General features: G+C 48.0%; 1 protein-coding gene and 1 pseudogene across 1 annotated transcript in view; both read left to right on the forward strand.

Moving 5' to 3' along the window:
• LOC124047713 overlaps window positions 1-1,790 on the forward strand; it is a 32,058-nt pseudogene extending 30,268 nt beyond the window's left edge.
• Window positions 1,791-9,265: 7,475 nt separating this feature from the next.
• LOC124047714 (metal transporter CNNM4-like) overlaps window positions 9,266-21,265 on the forward strand; it is a 63,961-nt gene continuing 51,961 nt past the window's right edge. Inside the window, exons 1-2 of the mRNA XM_046368017.1 lie at window positions 9,266-9,269; window positions 14,453-14,596. Coding sequence (XP_046223973.1) covers window positions 9,266-9,269; window positions 14,453-14,596 — 148 coding nt within the window. The remainder of the gene's footprint in view (window positions 9,270-14,452; window positions 14,597-21,265) is intronic.

Below are 21,265 nucleotides of genomic sequence, written 5' to 3' on the forward strand. Positions count from 1 at the left end.
TCTCAGGGCTGCTATCGTCTCTCATTCTCAGGGCTGCTATCGTCTCTCATTCTCAGGGCTGCTATCGTCTCTCATTCTCAGGGCTGCTATCATCTCTCACTCTCAGGGCTGCTATCATCTCTCACTCTCAGGGCTGCTATCGTCTCTCACTCTCAGGGCTGCTATCGTCTCTCACTCTTAGGGCTGCTATCGTCTCTCACTCTCAGGGCTGCTATCGTCTCTCACTCTCAGGGCTGCTATCGTCTCTCACTCTCAGGGCTGCTATCGTCTCTCAGTCTTAGGGCTGCTATCGTCTCTCACTCTCAGGGCTGCTATCGTCTCTCACTCTCAGGGCTGCTATCGTCTCTCACTCTCAGGGCTGCTATCGTCTCTCAGTCTCAGGGCTGCTATCGTCTCTCACTCTTAGGGCTGCTATCGTCTCTCACTCTTAGGGCTGCTATCGTCTCTCACTCTCAGGGCTGCTATCGTCTCACTCTCAGGGCTGCTATCGTCTCTCACTCTCAGGGCTGCTATCGTCTCTCACTCTCAGGGCTGCTATCGTCACTCACTCTTAGGGCTGCTATCGTCTCTCAGTCTTAGGGCTGCTATCGTCTCTCAGTCTTAGGGCTGCTATCGTCTCTCAGTCTTAGGGCTGCTATCGTCTCAGTCTTAGGGCTGCTATCGTCTCTCACTCTCAGGGCTGCTATCGTCACTCACTCTCAGGGCTGCTATCGTCACTCACTCTCAGGGCTGCTATCATCTCTCACTCTCAGGGCTGCTATCGTCTCTAACTCTTAGGGCTGCTATCGTCTCTAACTCTTAGGGCTGCTATCGTCTCTCACTCTCAGGGCTGCTATCGTCTCTCATTCTCAGGGCTGCTATCGTCTCTCATTCTCAGGGCTGCTATCGTCTCTCATTCTCAGGGCTGCTATCATCTCTCACTCTCAGGGCTGCTATCATCTCTCACTCTCAGGGCTGCTATCGTCTCTCACTCTTAGGGCTGCTATCGTCTCTCACTCTCAGGGCTGCTATCGTCTCTCACTCTCAGGGCTGCTATCGTCTCTCACTCTCAGGGCTGCTATCGTCTCTCAGTCTTAGGGCTGCTATCGTCTCTCACTCTCAGGGCTGCTATCGTCTCTCACTCTCAGGGCTGCTATCGTCTCTCACTCTCAGGGCTGCTATCGTCTCTCAGTCTCAGGGCTGCTATCGTCTCTCACTCTTAGGGCTGCTATCGTCTCTCACTCTTAGGGGTGCTATCGTCTCTCACTCTTAGGGGTGCTATCGTCTCTCACTCTCAGGGCTGCTATCGTCTCTCACTCTCAGGGCTGCTATCGTCTCTCACTCTCAGGGCTGCTATCGTCTCTCACTCTTAGGGCTGCTATCGTCTCTCACTCTCAGGGCTGCTATCGTCTCTCAGTCTCAGGGCTGCTATCGTCTCTCACTCTCAGGGCTGCTATCGCTTCTCACTCTCAGGGCTGCTATCGCCTTCACTCTCAGGGCTGCTATCGTCTCTCACTCTCAGGGCTGCTATCGTCTCTCAGTCTTAGGGCTGCTATCGTCTCTCACTCAGGGCTGCTATCGTCTCTCACCTCAGGGCTGCTATCGTCTCTCACTCTCAGGCTGCTATCGTCTCTCAGTCTCAGGGCTGCTATCGTCTCTCACTCTTGTGGGGCTGCTATCGCTTCTCACTCTTAGGCTGCTATCGCCTCTCACTCTCAGGCTGCTACCTGCTCACTCTCAGGGCTGCTATCGCCTCTCACTCTCAGGGCTGCCATCGCCTCTCACCAGGGCTGCTATCGCCACTACCTTAGGGCTGCTATCGTCTTCTCAGTCTTAGGGCTGCTATCGTCTCAGTCTTAGGGCTGCTATCGTCTCTCAGTCTTAGGGCTGCTATCGTCTCCAGTCTTAGGGCTGCTATCGTTCTACCAGGGCTGCTATCACACTCACTCTCAGGGCTGCTATCGTCACTCACTCTCAGGGCTGCTATCATCTCTCACCAGGGCTGCTATCGTCTCTAACTCTTAGGGCTGCTATCGTGCTCTCACTCTTAGGGCTGCTATCGTCTCTCACTCTTAGGGCTGCTATCGTCTTCACTCTCAGGGCTGCTATCGTCTCTGTCTTAGGGCTGCTATCATCTCTCACTCTTAGGGCTGCTATCGTCTCTCACTCTCAGGGCTGCTATCGCTTCTAACTCTTAGGGCTGCTATCGTCTCACTCTCAGGGCTGCTATCGTCTCTCAGTCTTAGGGCTGCTATCGTCTCTCATTCTCAGGGCTGCTATCGCTTCACTCTCAGGGCTGCTATCGCCTCACTCAGGGCTGCTATCGCTTCTCACTCTTAGGGCTGCTATCGTCTCTCACTTCAGGGCTGCTATCGTCTCTCACTTTCAGGGCTGCTATCGTCTCTCAGTCTTAGGGCTGCTATCGTCTCTCAGTCTCAGGGTTGCTATCGTTTCTCACTCTCAGGGCTGCTATCGTCTCTCACTCTTAGCTGGGCTATCGTCTCTCACTCTTAGGGCTGCTATCGTCTCTCACTCTTAGGGCTGCTATCGTCTCTCAGTCTTAGGGCTGCTATCGTGGCCAAGTCGTCCCTCTAGGGCTGCTATCGTCACTCACTTCTTAGGGCTGCTATCGCCACTCACTCTTAGGGCTGCTATCGTCACTCACTCTTAGGGCTGCTATCGTCTCTCACCAGGGCTCAGTCTTAGGGCTGCTATCGTCTCTCACTCTTAGGGCTGCTATCGCCTTCAGTCAGGGCTGCTATCGTCTCTCACTCTCAGGGCTGCTATCGTCTCTCAGTCATAGGGCTGCTATCGTCTCTCAGTCTTAGGGCTGCTATCGTCTTCTCAGTCTTAGGGCTGCTGTCGTCTCTCACTCTCAGGGCTGCTATCGTTCCTCAGGGCTCCGTCTCAGGGCTGCTATCGTCACCTCAGGGCTCACTCTTAGGGCTGCTATCGTCTTCTCACTCTCAGGGCTGCCATCGTCTCTCACTTTCAGGGCCAAGGCTGCTATCGCTTCACCTCAGGGCTGCTATCGCTTCACTCAGGGCTGCATCGTCTCAGGGCTGCTATCGTCTCTCACTCTTAGGGCTGCTATCGTCTCTCAGTCTTAGGGCTGCTATCGTCTCTCAGTCTTAGGGCTGCTATCGTCTCTCAGTCTTAGGGCTGCTATCACCACTCTCAGGCTGCTCAGTCTTAGGGCTGCTATCGTCTCTCCCTCTCAGGCTGCTATCGTCTCTCAGTCTTAGGGCTGCTATCGCTTCACTTCAGGGCTGCTATCGTCTCTCACTCTCAGGGCTGCTATCGTCTCTCACTCTCAGGGCTGCTATCGTCTCTCACTCTCAGGGCTGCTATCGTCTCTCACTCTCAGGGCTGCTATCGTCTCAGTCTTAGGGCTGCTATCGTCTCTCAGTCTCAGGGCTGCTATCGTCACTCACTCAGGGCTGCTATCGTCTCTCACTCTTAGGGCTGCTATCGCGTCTCACTCTTAGGGCTGCTATCGTCTCTCACTCTTAGGGCTGCTATCGTCTCACTCTTAGGGCTGCTATCGTCACTCACTCTTAGGGCTGCTATTGTCTCTCTCACTCTCAGGGCTGCTATCGTCTCTCACTCTCAGGGCTGCTATCGTCTCTCACTCTCAGGGCTGCTATCGTCTCTCAGTCTCAGGGCTGCTATCGCTCTCAGTCTCAGGGCTGCTATCGCCTCTCAGTCTTAGGGCTGCTATCGTCTCTCAGTCTTAGGGCTGCTATCGTCACTCACACTCAGGGCTGCTATCGTCTCTCACTCTTAGGGCTGCTATCGTCTCTCACTCTTAGGGCTGCTATCGTCTCTCCCTCTTAGGGCTGCTATCGTCACTCACCTCAGGGCTGCTATCGTCTCTCACTCTCAGGGCTGCTATCGCCTCTCTCAGTCTTACTCTCAGGCTGCTATCGTCTCTCAGTCTTAGGGCTGCTATCGTCTCTCAGTCATAGGGCTGCTATCGTCTCTCAGTCTTAGGGGCTGCTATCGTCTCTCAGTCTTAGGGGCTGCTATCGTCTCTCACCTTAGGGTTGCTATCGCCTCTCCCTCTCAGGGCTGCTATCGTCTCTCACTCTCAGGGCTGCTATCGTCTCTCACTCAGGGCTGCTATCGTCTCTCACTCTCAGGGCTGCTATCGTCTCTCACTCTCAGGGCTGCTATCGTCTCTCACTCTCAGGGCTGCTATCGTCTCTCACTCTCAGGCTGCTATCGTCTCTCAGTCTCAGGGCTGCTATCGTCTCTCAGTCTCAGGGCTGCTATCGTCTCTCAGTCTCAGGGCTGCTATCGCCTCTCACTCTTAGGGCTGCTATCGTCTCTCAGTCTTAGGGCTGCTATCGTCTCTCTGCAGTCTTTAGGCTGCTGCTGTCGTCTCTCACTCTCAGGGCTGCTATCGTCTCTCACTCTCAGGGCTGCTATCGTCTCACTCTCAGGGCTCTCCAGGGCTGCTATCGTCTCACTCTCAGGGCTGCTATCGTCTCTCACTCTCAGGGCTGCTATCGTCTCTCAGTCTTAGGGCTGCTATCGTCTCTCAGTCTCAGGGCTGCTATCGGGGCCACTCACTCTCAGGGCTGCTATCGTCTCTCACTCAGGGCTGGGGCTATCGTCTCTCACTCTCAGGGCTGCTATCGTCTCTCACTCTTAGGGCTGCTATCGTCTCTCACTCTTAGGGCTGCTATCGTCTCTCACTCTTAGGGCTGCTATCGTCTCTCACTCTTAGGGCTGCTATCGTCTTTAGGGGCTGCTCACTCTTAGGGCTGCTATCTGTCTCTCACTCTTAGGCTGCTATCGTCTCTCACTCTTAGGGCTGCTATCGTCTCACTGTTAGGGCTGCTATCGCCTCACTCAGGGCTGCATCGTCCCTCTTAGGGCTGCTATCGTCACTCACTCTCAGGGCTGCTATCGTCTCTCACTCTCAGGGCTGCTATCGTCTCTCACTCTCAGGGCTGCTATCGTCTCTCACTCTCAGGGCTGCTATCGTCTCTCAGTCTCAGGGCTGCTCTCGTCTCAGTCTTAGGGCTGCTATCGTCTCTCAGTCTTAGGGCTGCTATCGTCACTCACTCTCAGGGCTGCTATCGTCTCTCACTCTTAGGGCTGCTATCGTCTCTCACTCTTAGGGCTGCTTCATCAGTCTCTCACTCTTAGGGCTGCTATCGTCTCAGGGCTGCTATCGTCTCACTCTTAGGGCTGCTATCGTCTCTCACTCTTAGGGCTGCTATCATCTCTCACTCTTAGGGCTGCTATCGCCTCACTCTTAGGGCTGCTATCGTCTCACTCACTCTTAGGGCTGCTATCGTCTCTCAGTCTTAGGGCTGCTATCGTCTCTCAGTCTTAGGCTGCTACCGGGCACTCTCTTAGGGCTGCTATCGTCTCTGTCTTAGGGCTGCTATCGTCACTCACTCTTAGGGCTGCTGTCGTCACTCACTCTTAGGGCTGCTGTCGTCCCTCACTCTTAGGGCTGCTGTCGTCACTCAGTCTTAGGGCTGCTATCGTCACTCAGTCTTAGGGCTGCTATCGTCATTCAGTCTTAGGGCTGCTATCGTCACTCACTCTTAGGGCTGCTATCGTCACTCACTCTTAGGGCTGCTATCGTCACTCACTCTTAGGGCTGCTATCGTCACTCACTCTTAGGGCTGCAATCGTCTCTCACTCTTAGGGCTGCTATCGTCTCTCACTCTTAGGGCTGCTATCGTCTCTCACTCTTAGGGCTGCTATCGTCTCTCACTCTCAGGGCTGCTATCGTCTCTCACTCTCAGGGCTGCTATCGTCTCTCACTCTCAGGGCTGCTATCGTCTCACTCTCAGGGCTGCTATCGTCACTCACTCTCAGGGCTGCTATCGTCACTCACTCTCAGGGCTGCTATCGTCACTCACTCTCAGGGCTGCTATCGTCACTCACTCTCAGGGCTGCTATCGTCACTCACTCTCAGGGCTGCTATCGTCTCTCACTCTCAGGGCTGCTATCGTCTCTCAGTCTCAGGGCTGCTATCGTCACTCACTCTTAGGGCTGCTATCGTCACTCACTCTTAGGGCTGCTATCGTCACTCACTCTTAGGGCTGCTATCGTCACTCACTCTTAGGGCTGCTATCGTCACTCCTCTTAGGGCTGCTATCGTCACTTCTTAGGGCTGCTATCGTCACTCACTCTTAGGGCTGCTATCGTCACTCACTCTTAGGGCTGCTATCGTCACTCACTCTTAGGGCTGCTATCGTCACTCACTCTTAGGGCTGCTATCGTCACTCACTCTTAGGGCTGCTATCGTCACTCACTCTTAGGGCTGCTATCGTCACTCACTCTTAGGGCTGCTATCGTCTCTCACTCTTAGGGCTGCTATCGTCACTCACTCTTAGGCTGCTATCGTCACTCACTCTTAGGGCTGCTATCGTCACTCACTCTTAGGGCTGCTATCGTCACTCACTCTTAGGGCTGCTATCGTCACTCACTCTTAGGGCTGCTATCGTCACTCACTCTTAGGGCTGCTATCGTCACTCACTCTTAGGGCTGCTATCGTCACTCACTCTTAGGGCTGCTATCGTCACTCACTCTTAGGGCTGCTATCGTCTCTCACTCTTAGGGCTGCTATCGTCATTCAGTCTTAGGGCTGCTATCGTCACTCACTCTTAGGGCTGCTATCGTCATTCAGTCTTAGGGCTGCTATCGTCATTCAGTCTTAGGGCTGCTATCGTCATTCAGTCTTAGGGCTGCTATCGTCATTCAGTCTTAGGGCTGCTATCGTCATTCAGTCTTAGGGCTGCTATCGTCATTCAGTCTTAGGGCTGCTATCGTCATTCAGTCTTAGGGCTGCTATCGTCATTCAGTCTTAGGGCTGCTATCGTCATTCAGTCTTAGGGCTGCTATCGTCATTCAGTCTTAGGGCTGCTATCGTCTCTCAGTCTTAGGGCTGCTATCGTCTCTCAGTCTTAGGGCTGCTATCGTCTCTCAGTCTTAGGGCTGCTATCGTCTCTCAGTCTTAGGGCTGCTATCGTCACTCACTCTTAGGGCTGCTATCGTCATTCAGTCTTAGGGCTGCTATCGTCTCTCAGTCTTAGGGCTGCTATCGTCACTCACTCTTAGGGCTGCTATCGTCTCTCAGTCTTAGGGCTGCTATCGTCTCTCAGTCTTAGGGCTGCTATCGTCTCTCAGTCTTAGGGCTGCTATCGTCTCTCAGTCTTAGGGCTGCTATCGTCACTCACTCTTAGGGCTGCTATCGTCATTCAGTCTTAGGGCTGCTATCGTCTCTCAGTCTTAGGGCTGCTATCGTCACTCACTCTTAGGGCTGCTATCGTCACTCACTCTTAGGGCTGCTATCGTCACTCACTCTTAGGGCTGCTATCGTCACTCACTCTTAGGGCTGCTATCGTCACTCACTCTTAGGGCTGCTATCGTCTCTCACTCTTAGGGCTGCTATCGTCATTCAGTCTTAGGGCTGCTATCGTCACTCACTCTTAGGGCTGCTATCGTCATTCAGTCTTAGGGCTGCTATCGTCATTCAGTCTTAGGGCTGCTATCGTCATTCAGTCTTAGGGCTGCTATCGTCATTCAGTCTTAGGGCTGCTATCGTCATTCAGTCTTAGGGCTGCTATCGTCATTCAGTCTTAGGGCTGCTATCGTCATTCAGTCTTAGGGCTGCTATCGTCATTCAGTCTTAGGGCTGCTATCGTCATTCAGTCTTAGGGCTGCTATCGTCATTCAGTCTTAGGGCTGCTATCGTCATTCAGTCTTAGGGCTGCTATCGTCATTCAGTCTTAGGGCTGCTATCGTCATTCAGTCTTAGGGCTGCTATCGTCTCTCAGTCTTAGGGCTGCTATCGTCTCTCAGTCTTAGGGCTGCTATCGTCTCTCAGTCTTAGGGCTGCTATCGTCTCTCAGTCTTAGGGCTGCTATCGTCTCTCAGTCTTAGGGCTGCTATCGTCACTCACTCTTAGGGCTGCTATCGTCATTCAGTCTTAGGGCTGCTATCGTCTCTCAGTCTTAGGGCTGCTATCGTCACTCACTCTTAGGGCTGCTATCGTCTCTCAGTCTTAGGGCTGCTATCGTCTCTCAGTCTTAGGGCTGCTATCGTCACTCAGTCTTAGGGCTGCTATCGTCTCTCAGTCTTAGGGCTGCTATCGTCTCTCAGTCTTAGGGCTGCTATCGTCTCTCAGTCTTAGGGCTGCTATCGTCTCTCAGTCTTAGGGCTGCTATCGTCACTCACTCTTAGGGCTGCTATCGTCATTCAGTCTTAGGGCTGCTATCGTCTCTCAGTCTTAGGGCTGCTATCGTCACTCACTCTTAGGGCTGCTATCGTCACTCACTCTTAGGGCTGCTATCGTCACTCACTCTTAGGGCTGCTATCGTCACTCAGTCTTAGGGCTGCTATCGTCATTCACTCTTAGGGCTGCTATCGTCATTCAGTCTTAGGGCTGCTATCGTCTCTCAGTCTTAGGGCTGCTATCGTCACTCAGTCTTAGGGCTGCTATCGTCATTCACTCTTAGGGCTGCTATCGTCATTCACTCTTAGGGCTGCTATCGTCTCTCAGTCTTAGGGCTGCTATCGTCTCTCAGTCTTAGGGCTGCTATCGTCTCTCAGTCTTAGGGCTGCTATCGTCACTCACTCTTAGGGCTGCTATCGTCACTCACTCTTAGGGCTGCTATCGTCACTCAGTCTTAGGGCTGCTATCGTCATTCACTCTTAGGGCTGCTATCGTCATTCAGTCTTAGGGCTGCTATCGTCTCTCAGTCTTAGGGCTGCTATCGTCACTCAGTCTTAGGGCTGCTATCGTCATTCACTCTTAGGGCTGCTATCGTCATTCACTCTTAGGGCTGCTATCGTCTCTCAGTCTTAGGGCTATCCAGGGGCTAGGATAGCTAGGCTGTTGTAACCCCTCACTCAAATGTTGTAACGCATGTTATCAACATCAAGTCTTTTGATTTTGCATGCTTATAACACAACCTAGGTTGCTAACTATATGCCTTGCCAGTTAGCTGACCCAAACTACAGTTTGTATCATTGAGAGGGTGTGAAGAATAACAGATGTCACCAGCTGTCATAACTGTTTATATATATATATATAGCCTAGGCCTTATTGTAAAGAGGGTCACCCACTCTCTGGGTGACCAGTGGGTTGACTGGATCTGTTGGGAACAGCTGAACTGTCAGTCTGGAGCTGGGGTCTCAGCTGTAGACCAAGCTGCTGCTGCTGCCAAAGTGCCTGTGGTGCTAACAGTAAAGTGCCCCACCTGGTCCTGCAGACCCACAGGATATGCAGACTTTTGTTCCATCCCAACATTAACACATGAGTAAGGTTGGGGACAAGGTACGGGTGAGGGTTAAGGGTTAGTTGTTGAAGTAGCCTTGTATCTGCGGTTAGACAACATGGTGACCTAGTGGAGGGATAGTGACAGGACAGTGCTGATCTTCACACTACAGACAGTCAGAGATCAAAGATGGACGACACTGACTGAGCCTAACAACCACGCATTCAGATCATCGCTGTGACTATAATCACCGTGTGACCTCACTCTTCTGACCCACTGGTGTGTGTCTACTCTCTTCTTTATTGGCTGGAGGGTGACAGCAGTGTTTGAGATGTCAGCTGTGTTGTCAGTGGGAAGGTATACAGTATATGTGTGTGTGTGTTAGGTTGACTGACTCAGCCAATCAATTCCCACTGTGTGTTCGCTGTCCCTTTACGTGCAGGCTGAAAATTCAATAGGGTATATCACACTCAATATTATATGTGTGACAGAGCTTGTAAAATACACAGAACAGTGTGTAGAGAGGATAAGAGCGGGGAGGAGGATAAGAGGAGCATAAGAGCGGAGAGAGGAGGATAAGAGCGGAGAGAGGAGGATAAGAGCGGAGAGAGGAGGATAAGAGCGGAGAGGAGGATAAGAGGAGCATAAGAGCGGAGAGAGGAGCATAAGAGCGGAGAGAGGAGCATAAGAGCGGAGAGAGGAGCATAAGAGCGGAGAGGAGCATAAGAGCGGAGAGGAGGATAAGAGCGGAGAGGAGGATAAGAGCGGAGAGGAGGATAAGAGCGGAGAGGAGGATAAGAGCGGAGAGGAGGATAAGAGCGGAGAGGAGGATAAGAGCGGAGAGGAGGATAAGAGCGGAGAGGAGGATAAGAGTGGAGAGGAGGATAAGAGAAGGATAAGAGCGGAGAGGAGGATATGAGAAGGATAAGAGCGGAGAGGAGGATACGAGAAGGGTAAGAGCGGAGAGGAGGATACGAGAAGGGTAAGAGCGGAGAGGAGGATAAGAGAGGAGGGTAAGAGCGGAGAGGAGGATAAGAGAGGAGAGGAGGATAAGAGCGGAGAGGAGGATAAGAGCGGAGAGGGGGATAAGAGCGGAGAGGAGGATAAGAGGAAGATAAGAGCGGAGAGGAGGATAAGAGCGGAGAGAGGGGGATAAGAGTGGAGAGGAGGATAAGAGCGGAGAGGAGGATAAGAGGAAGATAAGAGCGGAGAGGAGGATAAGAGCGGAGAGGAGGATAAGAGCGGAGAGGAGGATAAGAGGAGGATAAGAGCGGAGAGGAGGATAAGAGCGGAGAGGAGGATAAGAGCGGAGAGGAGGATACGAGGAGGTTAAGAGCGGAGAGGAGGATAAGAGCGGAGAGAGGAGGCTAAGAGTGGAGAGGATGCTAAGAGTGGAGAGGAGAGGAGGATAAGAGAAGGATAAGAGGATAAGAGCAGAGAGGAGGATAAGAAGAGCATAAGAGCGGAGAGGAGGATAAGAGCAGAGAGGAGGATAAGAGGAAGATAAGAGCGGAGAGGAGGATAAAAGTGGAGAGGAGGATAAGAGAAGGATAAGAGCGGAGAGAGGAGGATAAGAGAGGAGGATAAGAGCGGAGAGAGGAGGATACGAGCAGAGAGAGGAGGATAAGAGTGGAGAGGAGGATAAGAGGAGGATAAGAGCGGAGAGGAGGATAAGAGCGGAGAGAGGAGGATAAGAGCATGGAGAGGAGGAAAAGAGCGGAGAGGAGGATAAGAGCGGAGAGGATAAGAGGAAGATAAGAGCGGAGAGGAAGATAAGAGCGGAGAGAGGAGGATAAGAGCGGAGAGAGGAGGATAAGAGCGGAGAGAGGAGGGTAAGAGCGGAGAGAGGAGGGTAAGAGCGGAGAGAGGAGGATAAGAGCGGAGAGAGGAGGATAAGAGCGGAGAGGAGGATAAGAGCGGAGAGGAGGATAAGAGCGGAGAGAGCAGGATAAGAGCGGAGAGAGGATAAGAGCGGAGAGGAGAAATAGTAAACCAGGAGATGGATTACCCCCTTCTGTCTCTCTATCCCATCCCCCTTTCTTGTATGGATTTAGAGCTTAAAGAGAGGAGGACTGGGGGAAGAACCAGAGAGGGGGGGGTGATATGTGACTTACTATATACAGTACACTTAAGTAGACTACCTCCAGTACCCTAACACCCAGGAACTCCTCTCAATATTCAGATATTTCACAACACCATCGACTCCAGCTGATTGACCCACTGACTGACTGACTGACTACAGTACTGACTGATTAACTGACCCCAGTACTGACTGACTGATGAACTGGCCCCGGTACTGACTGACTGATCCCAGTACTGACTGATTGACCCCAGTACTGACTGACTGATTGACCCCAGTACTGACTGACTGTCCCCAGTACTGACTGACTGACCCCAGTACTGACTGACTGACTGATTGATCCCAGTACTGACTGACTGACTGATTGACCCCAGTAGAGACTGACTGTCTGATTGACCCCCGTACTGACTGACTGTTTAACTGACCCCAGTACTGACTGACTGATTGACCCCAGTACTGACTGACTGTCCCCAGTACTGACTGACTGACCCCAGTACTGACTGACTGACTGACTGATTGATCCCAGTACTGACTGACTGACTGATTGACCCCAGTAGTGACTGACTGTCTGATTGACCCCAGTACTGACTGACTGACTGATGAACTGACCCCAGTACTGACGGACTGATGAACTGACCCCAGTACTGACTAACTGATTGACCCCAGTACTGACTTACTGATTAACTGACCCCAGTACTGACTTATTGACCCCAGTACTGACTGATTGACCCCAGTACTGACTGACTGTTTAACTGATCCATGTACTGACAGACTGACTGACTGATGAACTGACCCCCAGTACTGACTGACTGATGAACTGACCCCAGTACTGACTGACTGACTGACAATTGGTTAACACTACTCCTGGAGAACAACCCTCCGGTAGGATTTGTTTCCAAACCTGTCATAACACATCTGATTTTACGAAGCAGCTTCTGACTGACTGACTGACTGATTGACCCCAGTACTGACTGACTGACTGATTGACCCCAGTACTGACTGACTGACTGACTGACCCCAGTACTGACTGACTGACTGACTGACCCCAGTACTGACTGACTGACCCCAGTACTGACTGACTGATTTACCCCAGTACTGACTGACTAACTGACCCCAGTACTGACTGACTGTTTAACTGACCCCTGTACTGACGGACTGACTGATTGATGAACTGACCCCAGTACTGACTGACCCCAGTACTGACTGACTGACCCCAGTACTGACAGACTGACTGACCCCAGTACTGACTGACTGACTGACTCCAGTACTGACTGACTGACTGATTGACCCCATTACTGACTGACTGACTGATTGACCCCAGTACAGACTGACCCCAGTACTGACTGACTGACTGATTGACCCCAGTACTGACTGACTGACTGATTGACCCCAGTACTGATTGACTGACTGATTGACCCCATTACTGACTGACTGACTGACTGACTGACTGACTGACTGACTGACTGACTGACTGACTGACTGATTGACCCCAGTACTGACTGACTGACTGATTGACCCCAGTACTGACTGACAGACTGACCCCAGTACTGATTGACTCACTGATTGACCCCAGTACTGACTGACCCCAGTACTGACTGATTGACTGACCCCAGTACTGACTGACCCCAGTACTGACTGATTGACTGACCCCAGTACTGACTGACTGACTGATTGACCCCAGTACTTACTGACCTCAGTACTGACTGATTGACTGACCCCAGTACTGATTGACTGACTCCAGTACTGACTGACCCCAGTACTGTCTGACTGACTCCAGTACTGACTGACTGACCCAAGTACTGATTGACTGACTGATTGACCCCAGTACTGATTGACTGACTGATTGACCCCATTACTGACTGACTGACTGATTGACCCCAGTACAGACTGACCCCAGTACTGACTGACTGACTGACTGATTGACCCCAGTACTGATTGACTGACTGATTGACCCCATTACTGACTGACTGACTGATTGACCCCAGTACAGACTGACCCCAGTACTGACTGACTGACTGACTGATTGACCCCAGTACTGATTGACTGACTCCAGTACTGACTGACTGACCCAAGTACTGATTGACTGACTGATTGACCCCAGTACTGATTGACTCCATTACTGACTGACTGACTGATTGACCCCAGTACAGACTGACCCCAGTACTGACTGACTGACTGATTGACCCCAGTACTGATTGACTGACTGATTGACCCCATTACTGACTGACTGACTGATTGACCCCAGTACAGACTGACCCCAGTACTGACTGACTGACTGATTGACCCCAGTACTGACTGACAGACTGACCCCAGTACTGACTGACTGACTCCAGTACTGACTTACTGATTTACCCCAGTACTGACTGACTGACACCAGTACTGACTGACTGTTTAACTGACCCCTGTACTGACGGACTGACTGACTGATGAACTGACCCCAGTACTGACTGACTGACCGACCCCAGTACTGACTGACTCCAGTACTGACTGACTGACTGACCCCAGTACTGACTGACTGATTGACACCAGTACTGACTGACTGACTGACTGATTGACCCCAGTACTGACTGACTGATTGACCCCCGTACTGCCTGACTGGTTAACTGACCCCTGTACTGACGGACTGACTGATGAACTGACCCCAGTACTGACTGATGGACTGACCCCAGTACTGACTGACTGATTAACTGAACACAGTACTGACTGACTAATAATAATATAATATATGCCATTTAGCAGACGCTTTTATCCAAAGCGACTTACAGTCATGTGTGCATACATTCTACGTATGGGTGGTCCCGGGGATCGAACCCACTACTACCCTGGTGTTACAAGCGCCATGCTCTACCAACTGAGCTACAGAAGGACTGACCCCAGTACTGACTGACTGATTGACTGACCCCAGTACTGACTGACTGATTAACTGACCACAGTACTGACTGACTGATTAACTGACCACAGTACTGACTGACTGACCCCAGTACTGACTGATTGACTGACCCCAGTACTGACTGACTGATTAACCCAAGTACTGACTGATCTTGGTCTCGTCACAGTCTCACTGGGAAACACTGGGTCTGGGTATTTTCTGCTTCTTGGTGTTGTGGGTTCTGGCATTGACTCTCTCTGGTGTTCACCCTTCCAGGTAAATCTCACCTGGCCATCGTTCAGAAAGTGAACAGCGAGGGGGAGGGGGATCCCTTCTACGAGGTGCTGGGATTGGTCACCTTGGAGGATGTCATCGAGGAGATCATCAAATCAGAGATCCTGGATGAGTCCGACCTTTATAGTGAGTCGACATCAACTAACCCTGATTTAAACTACAGATTGACAATGGATCAGTCCAGAGTCAATTTACTTCTTCTGTAGTGAACTGGAGTGTAATGAGTTAAATTATGAATGGCAATTGGTTAACATTACTCCTGGAGAACAACCCTCCTGCAAGATTTGTTTCCAACCCTGTTCTAACGCAGCTGATTTAAAGAAACAGCTTCTCCTGAGGCCCTTGTCTAACTGAATCGTGTGTTCAAGTGTAGGGCTGGAGCAAAACCCTACCTAACAGCTCTTCAGGAGGAGTTGTGTTGTATTGAAACAGAGGCAGTGTTGCAGTTTCCCAACACACATGACCTTCAGAATGCCAACCCCTCCACCAATGTCATACTGTCATCTCCCCTCTATCACTGTGTCCCATCTCATTTCAGGATTGTCAACAGAAAAATACATAAAGAGAACGAAGCTCCCATCCTCCTAAAAAATGTTTTTTGTAGATAGTGAATTCACTCGTGGTAAACATGGCTGTTGTCATTTCCCTCTATCCTCTCTTCCTATTTTCTCTCTCTACTCTCTTTCTCTCTACTCTCTCTCTACTCTCTCTCTCTACTCTCTCTCTACTCTCTCTCTCTACTTTCTCTCTCTACTCTACTCTCTACTCTTCCCCTCTCTCTCTACTCTTCCCCTCTCTCTCTACTCTTCCCCTCTCTCTCTACTCTTCCCCTCTCTCTCTACTCTTCCCCTCTTTCTCTACTCTTTCTCTACTCTTTCTCTCTACTCTTTCTCTACTCTTTCTCTCTACTCTTCCCCCCTCTCTCTACTCTTCCCCTCTTTCTCTACTCTTTCTCTACTCTTTCTCTCTACTCTTCCCCTCTCTTTACTCTCTCTACTTTCTCTCTCTACTCTTCCCCTCTCTCTCTCTCTACTCTCTCTCTACTCTCTACTCTACTCTCTCTCTACTCTTCCCCTCTCTCTCTCTACTCTTTCTCTACTCTTTCCCTCTCTACTCTTTCTCTACTCTTTCTTTCTCTCTACTCTCTACTCTCTCTACTCTTTCTCTCCACTCTACTCTTTCTCTCTCCACTCTCTCTACTCTTTCTCTCTCTCTACTCTTTCTCTCTCTACTCTTTCTGTCTACTCTCTCTACCCTCTCTACTTTCTCTCTACTCTCTACTTTCTCTCTCTACTCTTTCTTTCTCTACTCTTTCTTTCTCTCTTCTCGCTACTCTTTTTCTGTCCTCTCTCTACTCTTTCTCTCTCTCTACTCTCTCTACTTTCTCACTTTCTTTCTCTTCTCTCTCTACTCTTTGTATCTCTACTCTTTCTCTCTACTCTTTCTCTCTCTACTCTTTCTTTCTTTCTCTATGTTCTCTCTCTACTCTTTCTCTCTATTCTCTCTCTCTCTTTCTCTCCTCTCTCCTTGTTCTCTCTCTACTCTTTCTCTCTCTCTCTACTCTTTCTCTCTCTCTCTACTCTTTCTCTCTCTACTCTTTCTCTCTCTACTTGTTCTCTCTCTCTACTTGTCCTCTCTCTCTACTTGTTCTCTCTCTCTACTTGTTCTCTCTACTCTCTACTCTTTCTTTTGCTCTACTCTTTCTCTCGCTCTACTCTTTTTTTCTCTCTACTTTCTCTCTACTCTTTCTCTCTTCTCTCTCTCCTCTTTCTTTCTCTCCTCTCTCTACTCTTTCTCTCTTCTCTCTCCTCTTTCTTTCTCTTTCTCTCTCTACTCTTTCTCTACTCTCTCTACTCTTTCTCTCTCTCTACTCTTTCTCTCGCTCTACTCTTTTTTTCTCTCTACTTTCTCTCTACTCTTTCTCTCTTCTCTCTCTCCTCTTTCTTTCTCTCCTCTCTCTACTCTTTCTCTCTTCTCTCTCCTCTTTCTTTCTCTTTCTCTCTCTACTCTTTCTCTACTCTCTCTACTCTTTCTCTCTCTCTACTCTTTCTCTCTCTCTACTCTTTCTCTCTCTACTTGTTCTCTCTACTCATTCTCTCTCTCTACTCGTTCTCTCTCTCTACTCTCTACTTTCTCTCTCTACTCTTTCTCTCTACTCTCTCTACTCTTTCTTCTTTCTTTCTCTCTACTCTTTCTCTACTCTTCCTTTCTCTCCTCTCTCTACTCTTTCTCTCTCCTCTCTCTACTATTTCTCTCTCCTTTTTCTCTACTTGTTCTCTCTACTTTCCCTCTCTCCTTTCTCTCTACTCTTTCTCTCTCTACTCTCTCTCTAATCTTTTTTCCTCTCTCTTCTCTCTCTCTCTCTTTCTTTCTCTCCTCTCTACTTGTTTTCTCTCTCTACTTGTTCTCTCTCTACTTGTTCTCTCTCTCTACTTGTTCTCTCTCTCTACTTGTTCTCTCTCTCTACTTGTTCTCTCTCTCTACTTGTTCTCTCTCTCTACTTGTTCTCTCTCTCTACTCTTGTTCTCTCTCTCTACTCTTGTTCTCTCTCTCTACTCGTTTTCTCTCTCTACTCGTTCTCTCTCTCTACTCGTTCTCTCTCTACTCGTTCTCTCTCTCCAGTCGTTCTCTCTCTACTCGTTCTCTCTCTCTACTCGTTCTCTCTCTCTACTCGTTCTCTCTCTCTACTCGTTCTCTCTCTCTACTCGTTCTCTCTCTCTACTCGTTCTCTCTCTCTACTCGTTCTCTCTCTCTACTCGTTCTCTCTCTACTCGTTCTCTCTCTACTCGTTCTCTCTCTACTCGTTCTCTCTTTACTCGTTCTCTCTCTACTCTTTCTCTCTCTACTCTTTCTCTCTACTCTATCTCTACTCTTTCTCTCTCTCTACTTTCTTTCTCTCCTCTCTCCTATTTCTTTCTATCCTCTTTCTTTCTCTACTCTTTCTCTCTTTCCTCTTTCTCTCAATTCAATTCAATTCAAGGGGCTTTATTGGCATGGGAAACATGTGTTAACATTGCCAAAGCAAGTGAGGTAGATACTATACAAAAGTGAAATAAAATATAAAAATTAACAGTAAACATTACACATACAGAAATTTCAAATCAATAAAGACATTACATATGTCATATAATACATATCTATATATACAGTTTTCTCTCTACTCTCTCTCTCTACTCTACTCTTTCTCTCTCTACTCTCTCTACTCTTTCTCTCTCTACTCTCTCTCTCTCCACTCTACTCTTTCTCTCTCTCTCTACTCTCTCTCTCTACTCTACTCTTTCTCTCTCTACTCTTTCTCTCTCTACTCTCTCTCTCTCCACTCTACTCTTTCTCTCTCTCTCTACTCTTTCTCTCTCTACTCTACTCTTTCTCTCTCTACTCTACTCTTTCTCTCTCTCTCTCTACTCTTTCTCTCTCTCTACTCTTTCTCTCTCTCTACTCTTTCTCTCTCTCTCTACTCTACTCTTTCTCTCTCTCTCTACTCTTTCTCTCTCTCTCTACTCTTTCTCTCTACTCTTTCTCTCTCTCTCTACTCTACTCTTTCTCTCTCTCTACTCTACTCTTTCTCTCTCTCTACTTTTTCTCTCTCTCTACTCTCTCTCTCTCTACTCTTTCTCTCTCTCTACTCTTTCAAATTCAAGCTGCTTTATTGGCATGAAAAAGCATTGTGTCAATATTGCCAAAGCAACAATGTATACAATATACATTGTAACAAAATTATAAATGATAGCAAATAATAATATAAAATTAAATACAAACATAATAACAATAAAATGGTAACAGTCAAAAGTAGAAATGTAATAAATATAAAATCAAATTATGGAAAATGAAACTATAACTAATTTATAACTAAATAACGGTCATCTTCTTCTTTATATCAATACTACAACTACAATCATCATTACTCCGACTACTACTACCATCACTAAACTGTTATCACTACCATTACCACCCATATTTGGAATGATAAACATTAATAATTATAGTAATAACAATAATAGTAATAATAAATAAGTTACTGCTTACTATGCAGATGTTATTATTCAGTGTCCATCAGGCTATGGCAGGAAAATACATATTTGGCTGCAAGAGGAGCCATTGCTCCTTCGCCCATGAGTATTCTTAGTTTTTCCTCTGGGTTCAATTTGTAAAAATGTGGAATATATGTAGTAATTTCTGTGAATAATGAATCTCTTCGTGAGGAATATTTATCACAGTAAAGGAGAAAGTGCATCTCTGTCTCTACCTCCCCTGTCATGCAGTGACCACATACACGCTCCTCTTTGGGTAGCCATGTCTTTTTATGTCTGCCGGTTTCTATTGCCAATCGGTGGTCACTCAGCCTGTACTTGGTAAGGATCTGTCTCTGCTTCGTATCTCTGACAGAGTAGAGATAATCAGCCAATTCATAATCTCTGTTTAGGGTCAGATAGCAATTTAGTCGGCTTTGGGATTTTGTTTCGTTTTTCCAGTATTGTAAATATGATTCCTTTTGATTGGTTCATGATTTTGCTTATTGGAATTCTTTCTTTTGAAGCAGTGCTGGTGTCTGCTTAGTTGGTTAGGTCCAACACCAGCTGACTGACAGGGCTCGTTCCTGGGCTCAGCTCTTGGGCTTGAAGTGCTTTAAATTGCAGACTCGAATTTGGACTTGAATTTAGATGTAGCCAACATTGTAATGATCTTTTCTGTATTTTCATTATTACTGGAAAACTCTACTTTCTCACTCTCTACTCTTTCTCTACTCTCTCTATTCTTTCTCTCTACTCTCTCTTTATTCTTTCTCTCTCTCCCTCTACTCTCTACTTTTTATCTCACTCTACTCTTTCTCTCCTCTCTCTACTTTCTTTCTACTCTTTATCTCTCTCTACTCTTTTTTTCTCTCTACTCTTTTTCTCTCTCTCTACTCTTTCTCTCTCTCTTTACTCTTTCTCTCTCTCTCTACTCTTTCTCTCCTCTCTCTACTTTCTTTCTACTCTTTATCTCTCTCTACTCTTTTTTTCTCTCTACTCTTTTTCTCTCTCTCTACTCTTTCTCTCTCTCTTTACTCTTTCTCTCTCTCTCTACTCTTTCTCTCCTCTCTCTACTTTCTTTCTACTCTTTATCTCTCTCTACTCTTTTTCTCTCTCTACTCTTTTTCTCTCTCTCTACTCTTTTTCTCTCTCTCTACTCTTTCTCTCTCTCTCTACTCTTTCTCTCTCTCTCTACTCTTTTTCTCTCTACTCTTTATCTCTCTCTACTCTTTTTTTCTCTCTCTACTCTTTTTTTCTCTCTCTACTCTTTATCTCTCTCTACTCTTTATCTCTCTCTACTCTTTTTTTCTCTCTCTACTCTTTATCTCTCTCTACTCTTTTTTTCTCTCTCTACTCTTTTTCTCTGTCTACTCTTTATCTCTCTCTACTCTTTTTTTCTCTCTCTACTCTTTTTCTCTCTCTACTATTTTTCTCTCTCTCTACTCTTTCTCTCTCTCTCTACTCTTTCTCTCTCTCTCTACTCTTTCTCTCTCTCTCTACTCTTTTTCTCTCTCTACTCTTTTTCTCTCTCTACTCTTTTTCTCTCTCTCTACTCTTTTTCTCTCTCTACTCTTTCTCTCTCTCGCTACTCTTTTTCTCTCTCTCTACTCTCTACTCTATCCTCTTTCTCTACTCTACTCTCTCTTCTCTATCCTCTTTCTCTACTCTTCTCTCTCTCTACTCTTTTACTCTCTCTACTCTCTACTCTCTCTCTTCTCTATCCTCTTTCTCTACTCTCTCCTCTATCCTCTTTCTCTACTCTCTCTCTTCTCTATCCTCTTTCTCTACTCTTCTCTCTCTCTACTCTTTTACTCTCTCTACTCTCTACTCTCTCTCTTCTCTATCCTCTTTCTCTCTCTCTCTACTCTCTCTCTTCTCCATGCTCTTTCTCTACTCTCTACTCTATCTCTTCTCTCTCCTCTTTCTATACTCTCTACTCTCTCTCTTCTCTCTCCTCTTTCTCTACTCTCTACTCTCTCTTCATTCTCCTCTTTCTCTACTCTCTACTCTCTCTCTTCTCTATCCTCTTTCTCTACTCTCTCCTCTATCCTCTCTCTACTCTCTACTCTCTCTCTTCTCTATCCTCTTTCTCTACTCTCTACTCCCTCTCTTCTCTCTCCTCTTTCTCTACTCTCTACTCTCTCTCTCAACTCTCCTCTTTCTCTACTCTCTACTCTCCTCTAACCTCTTTCTCTCTCCTCTATCCTCTTTCTCTACTCTCTCTCTTCTCTATCCTCTTTCTCTACTCTCTCTCTTCTCTATCCTCTTTCTCTACTCTCTCTCCTCTATCCTCTTTCTCTTCTCTATCCTCTTTCTCTACTCTCTCTCCTCTATCCCCTTTCTCTACTCTCTCTCCTCTATCCCCTTTCTCTACTCTCTCTCTTCTCTATCCTCTTTCTCTACTCTCTACTCTCTCCTCTATCCCCTTTCTCTACTCTCTCTCTTCTCTATCCTCTTTCTCTACTCTCTACTCTCTCCTCTATCCTCTTTCTCTACTCTCTCTCTTATCTATCCTCTTTCTCTACTCTATCCTCTTTCTCTGCTCTACTCTCTCTCTTCTCTATCCTCTTTCTCTTCTCTATCCTCTTTCTCTACTCTCTACTCCCTCTCTTCTCTCTCCTCTTTCTCTACTCTCTACTCTCTCTCTCAACTCTCCTCTTTCTCTACTCTCTACTCTCCTCTATCCTCTTTCTCTACTCTCTCTCCTCTATCCTCTTTCTCTACTCTCTCTCCTCTATCCTCTTTCTCTTCTCTATCCTCTTTCTCTACTCTCTCCTCTCTC

The sequence above is a fragment of the Oncorhynchus gorbuscha genome, linkage group LG11 (assembly GCF_021184085.1).
Source record: "Oncorhynchus gorbuscha isolate QuinsamMale2020 ecotype Even-year linkage group LG11, OgorEven_v1.0, whole genome shotgun sequence".
In the NCBI taxonomy this organism is placed as follows: Eukaryota; Metazoa; Chordata; class Actinopteri; order Salmoniformes; family Salmonidae; genus Oncorhynchus; species Oncorhynchus gorbuscha.